This window comes from Chenopodium quinoa, unplaced genomic scaffold (genome assembly GCF_001683475.1).
Source record: "Chenopodium quinoa cultivar QQ74 unplaced genomic scaffold, ASM168347v1, whole genome shotgun sequence".
NCBI lineage: Eukaryota > Viridiplantae > Streptophyta > Magnoliopsida > Caryophyllales > Amaranthaceae > Chenopodium > Chenopodium quinoa.
In genome coordinates this window covers 2,496,191-2,513,383 of record NW_018743555.1, presented here as the reverse complement: position 1 = coordinate 2,513,383, position 17,193 = coordinate 2,496,191, and the positions used below count along the sequence as shown (strand labels likewise).

The following is a 17,193-nucleotide window of genomic DNA, read 5'->3' as shown; positions in this document are numbered from 1 at the left end:
AATATTGTCCCATTTTGCCACCTTTTTATCTTTTCTCATAATTAAGCCACTAAAAAAATAAGAAAGGTTTTTTCTCACAAATTTTCCGTATACTGTTTGTTATTTTGCTCATAAGAAAACCAGAGTCTTGCTAAAATATTACTAGCGTAAATAAGCTACTTTAATTGACCAATTCATATACTTAATAGAAATATTATGAGCGCTCACACAAATAAAATTAAGTTGTTCACTCTAAATCACCATTAAAAGCCGACCTAACAACCTTTTGGCATACATTAATTACTCTGTAATAGTAATTGTGTACTATATATCAGCCTATCAAAACTATAAGGATTAGACTTATAAGTTTAAACAGTCATAATAATTAAATAAATAGCAAAATTTGTAATTAGAATAACTCATTGTTTATTGATCATTGAAAAGTTAATGTATCAATTTTGTTTAGCTAAGTGGAAAACCATTTACCAAACATTTGTTTTCTTCATTATTTGATCACACTATCAAAAGATATAAACAAATGAAAATTTCGATCAAAAGACAATTACCAAACATAGCCATGTCAAATCGTGTTAAAAATAAAAAAAGTCCAATTTCAAATATACAATTTTTTTGTCAAGTAGAGTCTATTTGCTAGGTGTACATGTTGAATTCGTTGAAACTAGAGATTGACTTACCACCCTCAAAGTTTACATTAAAACATTAAATTAAGCTAAATCATGATTTAGTATACTCCCTTTATCCAAATTATTTGCAACGTTTTGACTTTTTTCCCTATTCACATTCTCACTTTGATTATCTTTTTTACCTATTATATAAAAGTCAATGTAATCATGTAAAATGTTGTTGGATCTATTTTAATGTATAGTTTTTTAATATAAATTTTTTTATAACTTTTATAAATATAAAATAAAAGACATCGACGGTGAAACATGCACATCGACAAGCGTGTTCAATCAAAATGTTGCAAGTAAATTGGGATAGAGGAAGTATTATATATTTATAAATTAACCTTTTTATTTATTTATTTATTTATTTTTATTTTTTTATAAATTATCACCAACTTAAAAAAAACAACCTCTTGTCCTCTATAAATATATCCCCACATCACAAGCAACTTCCTACTCCAAAACAAAGGCAATATTAAACCTCTTTCTATTTGAAGAAACCACCAAATCAAAACAGGGCATCTTACTAAAAATAAAAACTACCAATGAGGCTTTCTGCTTCACTCTTCTTACTTCTCCTCATCCTCCTATTTACACTGAACGAACAACCTACTTTTGCTAAGAAGGTAATTAAACCCATAATTACAAACTATTTCCTTAATTAATGTCTAAAAATCTCTTGTTTTTTGTTCAACTTTACTAACCAATTCAGCATACTTTTCTTTGTACATCATTATTTAGTCCTATGTAGTGTACATGGGAGCTCATTCACATGGACAAGAAGTTTCTGAATTTGATTTGCATCAAGTCAAAGAATCACATTATGAGCTCTTGGGATCTTACCTTGGAAGGTACTAAATCCGATTTTGGTAGTCGTTAATCTCGTTATAACACATTACTCGTTAATTTCATGTATATATAATGTCTGTCAGTTAAAATATCCATGTATAATTACTTGTCAGTTAATACCGATGCAATAACTAACACCCCACGAATTTTTTTTACTAACACAGTCGCAGTGACGCCGAGGATGCAATATTCTACTCCTACACAAAACATATCAATGGCTTTGCAGCTGTTCTCGAGGAAGAACGAGCATTAGAAATTGCAAGTATGTAACAACACACTTGCACTTTTTTTGTAATACTTTTTTTATTTTTTATTTTTTATTTTTATTATTTTATTATGAAAATGCAAAATAATAATTTGTTAATATAATAAAAAATGGGATTAAGAGCATCCAAATGTGATCTCTGTATTTCCAAATGAGGGAAGAAAATTGCACACAACTCGATCATGGGATTTCTTAGGGCTCGAAGATGATGGAGAAGTGCCCCCTTTTTCAATCTGGGAGAAGGCAAGATTTGGTGAAGACACTATTATTGCCAACTTTGATACTGGTTAGTTATTTTGTTTTTTTGCTCAATATTAAATGAAGTATATATCAAATAATTTAATAGTATATATTCCGACCTCGATCTTGTTATTATTGTGAAGTATCGGACCTATAATGCAATTTTTTTTTAAAAAATATGTTATTATGATATTTAGAGTTGCTTATAAGCATTGAATATATTTTCTAATAATTGCATAAATTTAGAAATTTATGACATAATCACGACGTTGTCGTTGTTAATTAATAAGTGTTAATAGTTTCTTTTCAAAATTCTTATAACCGCCCTTAACCAAGGTATAACATGATATATAATCTTTACGTTGAGACTAAAATCTGATAATTGGCATTATGGCTTAGGAGTCTAGGACAAAGCTTAGCTTTAGCTAATCAACGCCTTGTTAATTGACTAAAAAAAATACTTAAACTAAAGATAAGTTTATTTTATATCAAATTGTATTCTTACATTTATTTCACACGTTGAAAATTCAGTGCAATTGATATGGCAGGCTGCTATCGATTTTTTTTTTTAAAAAAAAGAGATATGGTGAAGTGTCAATTGTCTATATCGTCTTTTAACTTCAAATGATCAATTTAGGGTATGTTCACATTTATTGAACCGAGTTGAACTGAAGTGATTGGAGTTGAAGTGAAGTGAAGTGAACTGAATATTTTACGAGAGAGGGAAATTAGGAGCTAAACTGAACTGATTGGAGCTGACTGAACTGATTGAAGCTGGACTAAAATTAAGTAAATGTGAACATGCCCTTAGTACATAACTATATATCATCACGTTCTTCATTAAAAATAATGATAGAGAAATCAAAGATGTCATTATTTGTAGAATGCAAATAATTTTGCAAATGTACAATTTTATCATACATAATTAAGGAAAAGTAAAAAGTAAACAACTCGATCTTAATTTTATTTAATTTAATTGTGCTAGAAAGAAACTATTTGAACTTTCAATTTTCGTATCAGTGTTTGTATAGAGTTACTTAGACCGTCTTAGATTAAACCGACATAATTAAAATTGAAGGCATATGTTTTGAGACATACACGGTTGTTGTCCTAGAATATATATGAGCTTTGTGTCATGATAATTTTTATCTTCTCTTACATAAATGGTGAATAAAAACCAATTTGAAAAGGATAAACTTAAAAAAAAAAGTCCCTTTAATTCGAGTGTTAAATAAAATACGAAAAAAAACTCTCGATTTCTACATTTCTACTAGATAAATGGATTTATGGACCCAAATGGTTGACCTATAAAACTACTAATCAGTATAGATCCATGTTGATATTAAAATGTTTATATATAATGTATTACTACGTACTAATGGTTATTAAAAGCTCCAATATAATGTACTCATATAACCTTGTCTTGTTTCCTAATTTGTCCTCATCATTAACATATCGTTATCATGGTATAACGGGTCAATTTAAACTAATTGTCAGAGTGATAAACCTATTATTAATTTTTGAATTTGACTATCCTAGTTCAAATGTGGAAAGATGCTTATGGATTTTGACTCTTCCATGATTAAGAATAATAATTAAATTGTATATAAAAAAAAAGAATAATAATTAAATATACAAAATATATATATATATATATATATATATATATATATATATATATTCTTGTTAAATTTATGTAAATTTTTGTTCAACGTGAGAAAAAGTAGGATGCAAACCATTTAGCAGCCCACACATTTTACCCGATTTTCCTAAATCTATTGAACTTCCTAATGTTACAATGAAGGGATGTGTGTCAATTAAAATGTGTCCAGGACTATGATGATTTAAAAGGCTAGAAAAATGTTTAGCTTGACAATATTATCATGTTACCAAAATAATAATTGTAATTTTACTATTTATGTTCCATTCAATTACTTTTCATAGAGTTAAACTTAAAAAATTTGAATGTGTATTTTACTCACATACAAATATAAAAAAATATTATGTAAGATCTTATTCGATGATTTTAATGTGTAATAATCAAATATCAAAATTTTATAATTTACGCAATTTCAGATATAACTAGTCAAAAATGTGTTGGATATAGTGTAAAATATTATTGATAAATGGAAATTTTGTGAAAAACTACCTATTATAGTCCAGAATTTGCGAGAAACTACCTATTAAAAAAAATGTTGTAATTGACTACCTAATTTTCGAAAAATGTTGTAATTTACTACCTTACGTCGGATTATGAAGGCATTTGACCAAAGTTCTCCGGTGTTGACTTGGTCACGTGACAATCACGTGATGCTTAATGACCCTTTTCTTTCACCAAGTGTCACGTGACCAAGTCAACGCCTGAGAATTTTGGTCAAACTCATTCATAATCCGGCATAAAGGTAGTAAATTACAACATTTTTAAAAAATTAGGTAGTCAATTACAATATTTTTTTTAATAAGTAGTTTCTCGTAAATTCTGAATTATAATAGGTAGTTTTTCACAAAATTTCCTTGATAAATTAAGAAAAAGGAAATACCATAGTAAACGTAAAATGTGTTTTGCGTTAGTATGTAGCTGCCATGCAGAAAGGTTTGATCACACAAGTAGGGCTGTAGGGTAATCATGGTTTATGAAACCCATAATCAACAAAGTACTGTAATTAGAAAATTTTAGTCATGCAAGATTGGATTGATGACCAATGAATAGTCTTATTTTGTTTGAGAATGAAGGCATCAAAGCACATGTGTGTCGTCAATATTGGCGTGCATGCAAAGAGCCACTCCTCTACATTTTGTCGCCATAATATGACCATTTGAAAAGGAGAGAGGATCATAATTTTTTTTTTTTTTAATATTAATTAAAAGGAGGGGCTGAAGAGGACCATATATATTGCTTAGGTCCCTAAAGAAGAGATACCAAAGGGTTAAAACTTAAAAATAACATTTTTTTGGGTATGTCAATCTCAATGAAGTACTTTATTGTTGAAGGTTAATGAATGGATCATATAGTGTGAACCAAAACATGCACTTGTCACTGTTCTCAAACTTTGCCTTGACAATTGTTTTAAAAATTATAATCATGTACTCACATTTGATCTTATTATATTGTCTCAATTTATGTATTAATTTTTTTTTTCTTATAATTGCAAATTCCCTCTATATAAAACAATTTTCATATATTCAATTTTTTCGAAGGAAATGTATTCACTTTTATGACAATTCATCACATTAAAGATTAAACATTAATGTTACTTAAAATTGAAATTTTATCCACTTGACCCATACAGTATGGGCCTTTTCATTAACTTTATTAATCTCACACTCTTTCTTCATATTCTATGACATGTGGATTTTAAAATATAGGCAAATGAGTCAATTGATGTCCCCCATATGATCTCCTTACACCTCCTTACATATCAAACAAGCCATGCATTAAGTGTCATTAAAATAAAATAAAAAAATTATTAGATACATAGTATATTATATTAATATGATAGGAAGATATTACAAATATTACTCGTATTATTCTATAATTTTTTAGATTAGACGTGGCTATTGAGCATTTGCATTAGGGTCGGGTGGATTTAAAGCGGGTATGTAATTTTGGGGAGTTCTACTCAGGTTATGATAATAAGTTAAATGGAGGAAATTAAAATTTATACGTGTAATTGAATTTAAATAAATAAATTAATTCAGTAAAATCATAAAAAGTAATATTCATTTAGTAGATATATATAAAAAAGGCTCTCTAAAAACAAAATATCAACATCCAACTCCAATATATATATTTTCATTTGTTAGTTTGTTACTTGTACTTTTCTAAACCTTAATTAATATAAATGTATGTCACAATCAGGGGTGTGGCCAGAATCAAAGAGTTTTGGAGATGAAGGAATTGGACCTATTCCGGCGCGGTGGAAAGGAATATGCCAAAGTCACAACAATCTTGGTGGAGTCCATTGCAATAGGTCCATTTTTATCTCCCCATCTACAAACTAGCATTCTGTTTTTAAAATTATTTGCCATAACTATCTAACTGTTACTTTCTCGAGTATACATAGTATAATACCTCCAACTAATTTGCTGACTAAGTAATCTCAAGTAGTCTCATTTACTCACATAGATTTTAGATAATTTGAAAACATTCAATTTATTTTCCGTTTCAAAATAAATGTTATGCTTTAAAAACTTACGGAGTACTCCCTCCATCCCTAAATTACATTCCTGTTTCTAGCATTTATTCCTCTATTAATGTTAGAAACAAGAATGTAATTTAGGGACGGAGGGAATACTTTATATATATATATATATATATATATACTTTTTTATTATGATATATGAATTATTATACTCGTAATTCAAAAGATTCTATCAACTTAACAGTAGTACCAAAGAATTAAAAAAAAAATTGTCTTGTGTGTGTGGCTGATCACACTATGTGACTATTTATAAAAGAACTAAGTAACCACTATAACACTGAATGACAAGTAACCCCTGTAATACTAACCGAGTAAACCCTGTAACACTGACGAAATAACCCCTATGACAATTATGAAGTAATCCCTATAATGGCTGGCCACACGGTGTGGTTAGCCACATATAATAATGTGTGAAGAAAAAAGAATCGGAGGAAATAGTTTGCTTTAATTTCTATGCATAAAAAATTTTATGCGTTAAATTATATGTAGCCTCAATTTAAATTTCTAAATACGGAATATTAATTATATTAATATTCACATATCAAATTATCAATTGTAATAATGTCATAGTTCCAACTTCCAACAATGTTGGCAAATGGCAATTATCTATTAATGGACCAAGTAAACCTAGTAATGAATTTGACGATAAATAATGAATGTAATTATCTAACCTATGTCGTAAGTCCTATCTCTCAAACTCTCAAAGGTGGAAAACAAAAGGGAAAAGTATGTAACAAGGAATAGTATTGGTTTGAAAGTTAGGTAGATGATTAGAATGGCATCAAAATGATTCTTTTACGTGGTCACACCATTGGTAATATGATCGAATATCATCGATTTTATTTCAAGTGTCAACCAACCCGCACGCCCACATCGTACCATGCCAAAGTAAAGTAAGGTGCAGATAATAATGGAGGCTTTGGTCCAGCCCACTAGACCTAGTGGTCAGAACACCTTTATAGTGGCTACCACGCTTGCGTGTTCCGGTGTTCGAGGTATAGTAGTAGTGTTTTGCTGTATAACGCCTATAATAAGCTCTTGTAAGAAGAGTCTGACTACATACAAGTTTAGTAAATTTTTATTCTAAAGTCAATTGCCCATCAATATTATGCATTATCTAGTGGTCAGAACATCTTCACAGTGGCTACCACGCTTGTGTGTTTGAGGTAGTAGTGTTTTGATGTGTAATGCCTATAAGCTTTTGCAAGAAGAGTCTGACCACATATAAGTTTAGTAGACTTTTATTCTAAAATCAATTGCCCATCAATATTATACATTTCTTATTAGTCATATTTGATATCTTAATTCTTCAATGTGGGATGGGCAACGTTAACTAATCCTTACTTCACACGCGGTTGTCAAAGTTAATTTTTTTAAATATTGGTTGTGCAAATAAAAAGATAAAAAACAAATTCTAGGTGAGGTTATTAACTTATTATAATGTTTCTTTAGCGTTGAGTTAGCTTTGGGTTTCATAATTAACAACCTTAAAGATCGAGTAATGAAAATGAGTTTTGGGTAGTGCATCAATTCATATTGGAACAATAAGCTTAGGGCATGTTCTGATACGATTATTTTCAGTTCAGTTCATTTCAGCTCTAATTATAAGTTCAGTTCAGTTCAGCAGTTCAGCTCTAATAAGTTTAGTTCAGTTCAGCTCAACTCTAATAAGTCCAGTTCAGTTCACTTTATTTTAGTTCAGTTAAGCTCCTAATTTCCTTCTCTTATAAAATATTCAGTTCAGTTCATCTCTAATAAGTTCAGTTCAATTCAGTTCAGTTTAGCTCTAATAAGTTCAGTTCAGTTCAGTTCAGCTCTAATAAGTTCAGTTCAATTCAGCTCAGCTCAGTTCAATTCAGCTCAGTTCAGTCAATGAAAACATACTCTTAGTCATTTAGGAAATGCATTACCATTTTATATATCTAGATGAAGCTTAGAATATAGTGTATTTAAGACCACAAAAATGCACAAAACATACAATGATTATGCAAGTATAAATGAGATAATAACTTAAATTAATGACTTAATACAGGAAGTTAATTGGAGCAAGATACTACAACAAAGGGTACTTAACAGCTTTATCAACAAGCAACACCACCAACACAACAGAAATCAACAGTCCACGAGACTACGATGGACATGGCACCCACACCCTATCCACGGCCGGAGGATCATTCGTAAAAGATGCCAGTGTATTCGGGTTCGGAAAGGGAGTAGCCAAAGGCGGCTCCCCTCGAGCTCGAGTGGCGGCCTACAAAGTTTGTTGGCCGCCAATTAATGGCAGTGAGTGTTATGATGCGGATATCTTGGCTGCCTTTGATGCAGCCATAGCCGATGGCGTCGATGTTATCTCTGCATCACTTGGAGGGACTCCTACTCCTTATTTCAATGACAGTTTGTCCATTGGTTCGTTTCATGCTGTCAAGAAGAACATTGATGTAGTGTGTTCTGCTGGAAATTCTGGGCCAACTGATGGTACTGTTGTGAATGTTTCTCCTTGGATTTTCACAGTTGGGGCTAGTACTATGGATCGAGAGTTCTCTAATTGGATATTACTCGGCAATGGTCGACATTTCGAGGTTAAATTTCTATCTTTATTCTTTTGCGTAGTATTTGAAGTAGGGGGGCTAATGAGAATAGATGGTTTGTGAACTATGAGATTATTTATTCTGCTTGATTCAATGTCGATATTATACAAAGTATTCTCTAATTTAAATTAATACAGAGTAAAATAAACAATATTGGTGACAAGCTAATTTAATGTTTGAAAAAATTAGCACAAATATAAGTTGTAACTTGTGAAATCAAGTTGTGTTTTAAGTTATGATATTTTGAAAGGGGGCTGCCCAGTTAATCCTCATGATTAACAAACTTTATCAATCTTTCCTGCCATGTCAGAATCTGGAGTATGCTCATAACGAGTAAGCATCCTAGTCACAAGTTAATAGCTACACCTGGGCAAACTATCATGAAACGACGCTAGCATCGTAGCCGTTAGTGCTTAGTGGGCTTTTAGTTTACAATGGAAGATGAATACAAAGTATTAATTTAGCATTTATTGTAGTTAGGTGGTTGTTTATACTTTATAGACCATTCAAAGATAGCTTTGACTCTTATTTTTTTTTTTCCTACCAAGTCTGATATTTTATCTACCTCAATCAAAATTTATTACTTTTTTTTTTTTTTAAAACCAATCAAAATTACTTTCAAAAGTCTAATATTTTATACTTTGTAGTAGTTTATCCTTTAATTTTGTGGAAGAGAAGATAATTTTAGTTTCTTTAGTTCCAACTTCCAAGATATAGTGTAAGTGAGTCGACTTGTGTATGGTTGGACAATTTCCCTCAAAGTTTCATAACTTTGGCGAAATTTGATTTGATTTAGTTTTAATAATAATGCCTAGCTGACATTGTTTCAAAAAAAAGGGGAGGGGAGGGGAGGGGAAGGGGGGGGGGGGGTGGGGAGTAGGATAGCTAGAGTACTAAAAAATTGTATATAAAAAAAATCGGATAATAATTTGTAGAAAATAATTGAATGTGAGAGAGACGAATCAGTTTAAAATGTATTAGTTGGTATTGGTGAAGACCATGAGAGGATATTGATATATAACATTAAAATATAGTTTTTTGAAAAAAATAAAATAAAATAAAATTTGTAAATCTTATTAAAACACATACGCATTTGGTAAGTAAGGGTGTCAATCGGTTTTATGGTTTAGTTTTGGTTTCGGTTTATCGGTTTTCAGTTTGTAACGGATCGGATTATAACGGGTTGGAATTATTATCGGGTTAGTTTGGGTCGGTTTTAAATAAATCTGGATCGATTCGGTTTGGTATATTTTTTACTACTGTTTCTTTTCGGGTTGGATTCTAATCGGGTTGGGTTGTAATTGGTTTGGGTCATAATCGGTTCGGGTTGAACTCGATAGGTTTAAAAACAAGTTTTGTCAGTTTAAGGCGGGTTTTGGGTCAAAACATAGCGGGTCCTAATCGGGTCGGGTTGTAATCGGTTCAAATCGTAATCAGTCTGAGTGGAACTCAATCAGTTTGAAAACGGGTTTTGCCAGTTTATAAGTTATAACTAGTTTTAGGTTAAAATACATCAGATCCTAACAGGGTTGGGTTGTAATCGGTTCAAATCATAATCGATTCCGATAGAACTCGGTCGATTTTAAAACGAATTTGGTTCAAAAAAAATTGGGCAAAATCAGTTCATGTCATAAATATAAAAGCTTAAGCAAGTTACATTGATCAAGTAATCAATTAGAACGAGTCGAGTTGTAAACTTGTAATTGGTCAGGTCACAAACACGTTATAGTAATAATTATCACTTTATTAGTTGTTTACTTAAATTTATATTTTGTTTTAACTAGCAAATTACCAATAAATTGTAATTACTTAGTTATGATTTCTTTATTACAAGTTGTTTATAAATTATAATTTGACTATTAATTATTAACTATTAAGCTATAATTTTCTTTGGTCGCTCAGTTAAAACACGGATCACAATCTAAACCCCTCAAGAAAATACTCTCACAAACGTTGATTAAACCTATCTTTAATCCATTGCCTCTCATTCATCTCCCTAAATCCACTAAAACCTAATCAAAATTGGCCCAATAATCCAAATTCAAGCCCTACAGTCTTCATATCTCATTCCTTACACTCATCCGTACCGCTTTAGTCAAAACACTTTCTCTCTCATACTTTTCACTCATAAAGGGTTACGGACTTACGGATTAATTATAAACGGTTCGGTCATAGCCGGTTACGGGTTGTAAGCCGTTCGTTCATAACTAATTACGAGTTATAAACGGTTCGATCCTAACCAGTTACGGGTTGTAAATGAATTGGATTTATCGGGTTTTTGTCGGGTTTAAACGGTTTTGGTTTACAATGAGTCGGGTTGCTATCGGTTTCAAAAGTACTTCGGTTCAGGTTGTTCTCATTTCGGGTTGTATCGTTTGGCTTGATAACGGGTACGATTTAGTGACGGTTCTCAAACATTCGGATTGGTTCCGTTTTAGGTTTAAAAAATCAGGTCGGGTCGGTTTACGGTTTTAAAATAACAGGTTCTTAGCAATTCGGTTCCTTTTTGGAATAGTTCGGAACGACTCAGATTCACCAGTTCGGGTCGGTTTTTTGATAGCTATAAAATGGTAAGTGTAACCTTCATTAAAATACGGCGAAAGTAACACTTATTAACATATGGTACCAACTGATTTTTTTATTAATATACGGACTGGATTCCTGAATCCGCATTAGCCCAAATGGTGAACCGGATGATACACCAAAAAAAAAAAAACAAGGCCTACTAAATTATATTCTAAAAAACCTCTCATCCCATTTTAAAGTGTATTACACTATGTGAACCCCACTTTTCATGTGTTACAACTATTAAAAAACGAAGGAAGTAGCTTTTATAATGTTCGTTAAAAAAAAAATCACAAAGACTATGGCCTTGTTTGGAAAATGGCTGTTGGCGGTTGGCTGGTTCACTTGGCTTGTTTGACCAGCTGGAATGTTTGGCTGTTTATAATGGCTTTTGAAATTGGTTGTTTAAGTTGGCTGTTTATAAAAGTGTTTGGTAAATTAATTGGTGGTTGTTGGCTGTTTATTAGATAATTTGTGGGCCAACAAGCCAAAAGCCAACAAAAAAGCTACTCAAAGCAGTTTTTTCATTTTGGCTTAAAAGCCAGCTTTTTCGCTGACTAAAAAGCCAATTACCAAACACATTTTTTGGCTGTTTGACCACCTTAAAAAGCCAAAAGCTAACCAAAAAGCCATTGAAAAGCCAATTACCAAACATGGCCTATATCTATACTAATATTTTAAAAAAAAAGGAACTTTTGCAAATCATATTAAGTGGCATGTGGCATTTCCCTAATGTCCATTTTTAGTTACATATTTTTATATTACTTTGAATGAAACATTTTCATTCATGCTTTCATCATACACTTTCCTATTCCCTTGGATAAATGTACTCTTACAACGCTTATTATGAATCTTGATAGAGCCTCCCATAATAGTTACTGAAAATTTCAGTTTCCAACTCTCATCCCAAATGATAATCATTATAATTTATAAATTAGAAATTATCTTCCTATTCCCCATTTTTTATGTCTAAAATTTATTTTGATTCCAAATTTTCTAATTTATTTGAATTATACATCCTTAATTACACAGTTACACCGCAATTGAGTTGATTTCCTTCCTATCTACAAAGTATTTCTCTATTTGAATTACACCGCAATTGAGTTGATTTCATGATTTTATAAGACAATTTGGCCAAATTTTGTATTGTTCAGTTTCATACTTTCATTGAATTTGTCACAAAAAGGTTTATTTTCTCTATGTTTAACTCCATCTTTTTTTTTTTTTTTTTCAATTTTGCAATTTACAATTTTAATCTCAATTATGAATATTGTGATAAATTAAATTATTTGTGTAGAACAAACGCTGACTTCACTTTTCCGGCATTGACCATCATGTAATATGCGCGTGATGTTTTAAAAATGTCTTTTCCTTCTTTTTTTCTCTTGATTTTAAGGAAAGAGAAGAGATTTCGAGAGAAAATTTGGGGATAGTAAGACAAAAAATTTGAAAACATGGGGAAAAAATGAACAAAAATGGCCTTTTCAAAACATCACGTGTCACGTAAGTGATGATCAACACCGAAAAAGTAAAAGTCAATGGCTATATTCCGATGTCAAGGTCCCTCCTCACAACAAAAGTGACTTATAAGGCCTTTGTTCACCACTTTGAACATATAAAGTCCTTCTTCACAAAAAAAGTGAACATATAAGTACTTTTCTAACAAATTTATCAACAAAGTAATATTACAATTTTACTTAATAGTTTTTTTCATTAAATCAGATGCCTCATTTGTCCCAAATCAAATTCTGCCATATGTGTGCCCAATACTGAAACAATATTGCAACATGTAATTTTTTCAAACTATCGTTGACTAATGCCATTTAACGGATGTTATAACCCATGAAGTCCAAATATGCGAGCCTTTGATTACGTGTATGCTTAGTCAAGGGAAGTAATCCAACTGAGCATGCGGATTTTACAATCATATCCTCAACTTAATCGGTTGAAATACCATAAATGCCCTTAGATTGACAAAGTTTGTCAATCATGAAGATTAACTTGGAATTCCCCATTTTGAAAACTTATAAGCTTGATAATAACATGTGACTCGAGTTTGAATAATATTTAACAAGATGAATACATGTGCTACTCAGCTTAGTCTTAACTCGCTCAATTATCATTAAATCAGGAATGCTGGTCATGTATGAACTCCAATTAGGCACTCCAAACTCCAATAGAAAATTTTCTTTGCTCATAAATTTGTGAAAACAAAAAAGTTCTTTCTAAAGCAAGAAAATAAATTTATTAGAAATTACAATTTTAGTGTTAAGTTTATATTTCATATAGTATTGTTTATATAATATATTACATATATAATAATATAAAAACTTGATTAATTAAATTTGAATCTTTGTACTAAAGGGACAAAGCTTGGCACCAAAATCATTACAAGTTGGCAAGTACTATCCCCTAGTGAGTGCAGCTCAAGTCAAAGCAGCAAATGCATCTATTGAAGAAGCGTAAGAACCATAAACATGTTACATCCATTTTCCTCTAGGTTTTTTTTTTTATTCAATTCTACTATACTTATTTTCTTCTTTCAAAAAAAAAAAAAAAAACTATACTTATTTTCTTAATGAAAACTTTACGGTCTTTATGATGTAGACAATTATGCAAATACGGAACCATGGATCCTAACAAGGCAAGAGGTAAAATCGTCGTTTGCCTAAGAGGAGATAACGCAAGAGTAGACAAAGGGCAACAAGTCGCATTAGTTGGGGGCGTTGGTATGGTCCTTGCTAATGATCAGGATACTGCTAATGAAATAATTGTTGATCCTCACGTTCTTCCTGCTTCTCATATCAATTATAGAGACGGTGTCCATGTTTACGACTATATCAAATCAACAAAGTAAGGGCTCAGTTGGCTATATATACTATTCATGTTATTAATATACATACACTAATCATTTTATTTTTGAACAAACAACATGAACATGTCCTAAGAAAATATTGAAGACTTTTGTTTCATTGAAATTAACTTTTGTTATTTTTTCATTGATAGGTCTGCGAAGGCTTCCATTACACAAACATCAACAAGGTTAGGAATAAAACCGTCACCATTTATGGCAGCATTTTCATCAAAAGGACCAAATACAGTTACACCGGAGATTCTTAAGGTTCATTATAATAACATTTCATTTCATAACCAACAAATAATTAAATTTCCAACTTTGGAGTGTATCTATATACTTCAATATAATGATCATGTTTTTTTTTACACTTGCTTTTTCAGCCTGATATAACAGCACCAGGAGTCAGTGTGATAGCAGCCTATACTGAAGCACAAGGACCAACAAATCAAGTGTTTGACAAACGTCGAGTTCAGTTTAACTCCATATCAGGCACTTCTATGTCATGCCCACATATTTCAGGTGTTGTTGGTCTTCTTAAAACCATTTATCCACATTGGAGCCCTGCAACAATTAAATCAGCTATCATGACCACAGGTAAACTACTACATGTCGCTTTTCCAAAACTCGACCTTACTTGATTAATTTAATAACTTTACACTCTTTCAAGACCAGGGTATACTGTTATACTTCCTCCGTTCCAAAATAATTGCAATAGTAACCTTTGCATAGAAAATGTTGCAATTATTATGTGCTGCGATTATTTTGAAAATTAAGGTTAGCGAATTGATACATTCTACATCCAAATTACTTAAATGGTTTGTTTCATTTGTTGTAATTGCAGCTAGCATAATAGACAATGTGTACGAACCCATAACAAACGCGTCCAAGTTACAAGCAAGCCCGCTACACTATGGAGCCGGGCATGTTCAACCTAATCCAGCTATGGATCCAGGATTGGTTTACGACATGAACATCAATGACTACCTGAATTTTCTGTGTGCAATTGGTTATAATGAGACATCCATTTCATTATTTAATGCAAGCCCTTATGTTTGCCCTAAAAATTTTAGTATTCTTAATCTGAACTACCCTTCAATCACAATTCCTAATCTCAGAAAATCAACCACTGTGACTAGAACCTTGAAGAATGTTGGTTCTCCAGGGAAGTACATAGCTCATGTTCAAAGCCCGAGAGAGATCGCGATTTCAGTCCATCCTTCTGTCTTGGAGTTCACTAGCATAGGTCAAGAGAAAAGCTTCCAAATTAACATTAAGGCGAAGAAGGGGAAGGCATCCAAGGATTATGTATTTGGAAGATTAACTTGGTTAGATGGTATGCATTATGTAAGTAGTCCAATAACTGTAAAGTCAGTATAGTATTGGCACTACCTATTATATAATTGCTTTTAATTAGCAATCTACTATAGAAATCCCTAAATGTAACCAAGATATTACTCCGGTTATTAAAAACTAATATTAATATTGCATGGTCATTGATTGCATTATATATAGGATTATTTGTAAATAACTACCTTTTATAATCCATTTTTTGCGAGAAACTAGCACGAAAACGAAATGTTGTAATTAACTACCTTATAAAACACAAAATATTGTAATTGACTACCACCCACCGGAAAGTCAAATTTGACTTTATTTTTCCGGCGTTGATATAGTCACGTGACGGTCAAATGACCCTTAATGACAAAAATTTTCCCCCTTTTCCCCCAAATTCTCCCTCCTGTTCCTTCGAAAACTTATTGTTCTTCATTTATTCTTCTCTCTCCTCATTACAAATTGCCCAACTACACTGATTAGACCTAAATTGCAGAAGCTCTGAGAAAAATTAACGGTGAATTCAACTAACCTGTTTCGGTAAGTTTGAACTTTGTTTTTTCATTTCAAGTAAAAAATACGCACTGTTCATCTCTTTCAAGATCTAACAAATTTTGTACCTTTCTTTCGTTTTCAATGGTTAATTATTGGTAAACGCGAACGTGGAGGTGGTTTTGACTTTCTTTCGTTTTCAATGGTTAATTACTGGTAAACTAGCACGAAAACGAAATGTTGTAATTAACTACCTTATAAAACACAAAATATTGTAATTGACTACCACCCACCGGAAAGTCAAATTTGACTTTATTTTTCCGGCGTTGATATAGTCACGTGACGGTCAAATGACCCTTAATGACAAAAATTTTCCCCCTTTTCCCCCAAATTCTCCCTCCTGTTCCTTCGAAAACTTATTGTTCTTCATTTATTCTTCTCTCTCCTCATTACAAATTGCCCAACTACACTGATTAGACCTAAATTGCAGAAGCTCTGAGAAAAATTAACGGTGAATTCAACTAACCTGTTTCGGTAAGTTTGAACTTTGTTTTTTCATTTCAAGTAAAAAATACGCACTGTTCATCTCTTTCAAGATCTAACAAATTTTGTACCTTTCTTTCGTTTTCAATGGTTAATTACTGGTAAACGCGAACGTGGAGGTGGTTTTGACTTTCTTTCGTTTTCAATGGTTAATTACTGGTAAACTAGCACGAAAACGAAATGTTGTAATTAACTACCTTATAAAACACAAAATATTGTAATTGACTACCACCCACCGGAAAGTCAAATTTGACTTTATTTTTCCGGCGTTGATATAGTCACGTGACGGTCAAATGACCCTTAATGACAAAAATTTTCCCCCTTTTCCCCCAAATTCTCCCTCCTGTTCCTTCGAAAACTTATTGTTCTTCATTTATTCTTCTCTCTCCTCATTACAAATTGCCCAACTACACTGATTAGACCTAAATTGCAGAAGCTCTGAGAAAAATTAACGGTGAATTCAACTAACCTGTTTCGGTAAGTTTGAACTTTGTTTTTTCATTTCAAGTAAAAAATACGCACTGTTCATCTCTTTCAAGATCTAACAAATTTTGTACCTTTCTTTCGTTTTCAATGGTTAATTACTGGTAAACGC

At 31.7% G+C, this 17,193-nt stretch overlaps 1 protein-coding gene across 1 annotated transcript; it reads left to right on the top strand.

Annotated features, from left to right (window-relative positions):
* The first annotated feature begins 1,049 nt into the window (after positions 1–1,049).
* Positions 1,050–15,738, top strand: LOC110740319 (subtilisin-like protease SBT5.3). The gene is made up of 11 exons (XM_021920805.1): positions 1,050–1,291; positions 1,407–1,516; positions 1,679–1,776; positions 1,901–2,065; positions 5,879–5,990; positions 8,254–8,800; positions 13,739–13,836; positions 13,982–14,227; positions 14,381–14,495; positions 14,612–14,825; positions 15,073–15,738. Exons 1-11 carry the CDS (start codon positions 1,211–1,213, stop codon positions 15,606–15,608), a joined length of 2,322 nt encoding a protein of 773 aa, XP_021776497.1. The 5' UTR covers positions 1,050–1,210; the 3' UTR covers positions 15,609–15,738.
* The last annotated feature ends 1,455 nt before the right edge of the window (positions 15,739–17,193 follow it).

What these genes read in the sequence shown, in the direction of transcription:
- LOC110740319 (XM_021920805.1), top strand. Translation starts at nt 1,211, where the DNA reads ATGAGGCTTTCTGCTTCACTCTTCTTACTTCTCCTCATCCTCCTATTT. An exon ending in AACCTACTTTTGCTAAGAAG is followed by an intron (nt 1,292 to 1,406) that starts GTAATTAAACCC and finishes ATCATTATTTAG; the next exon opens with TCCTATGTAGTGTACATGGG. An exon ending in ATCAGCTATCATGACCACAG is followed by an intron (nt 14,826 to 15,072) that starts GTAAACTACTAC and finishes TTGTAATTGCAG; the next exon opens with CTAGCATAATAGACAATGTG.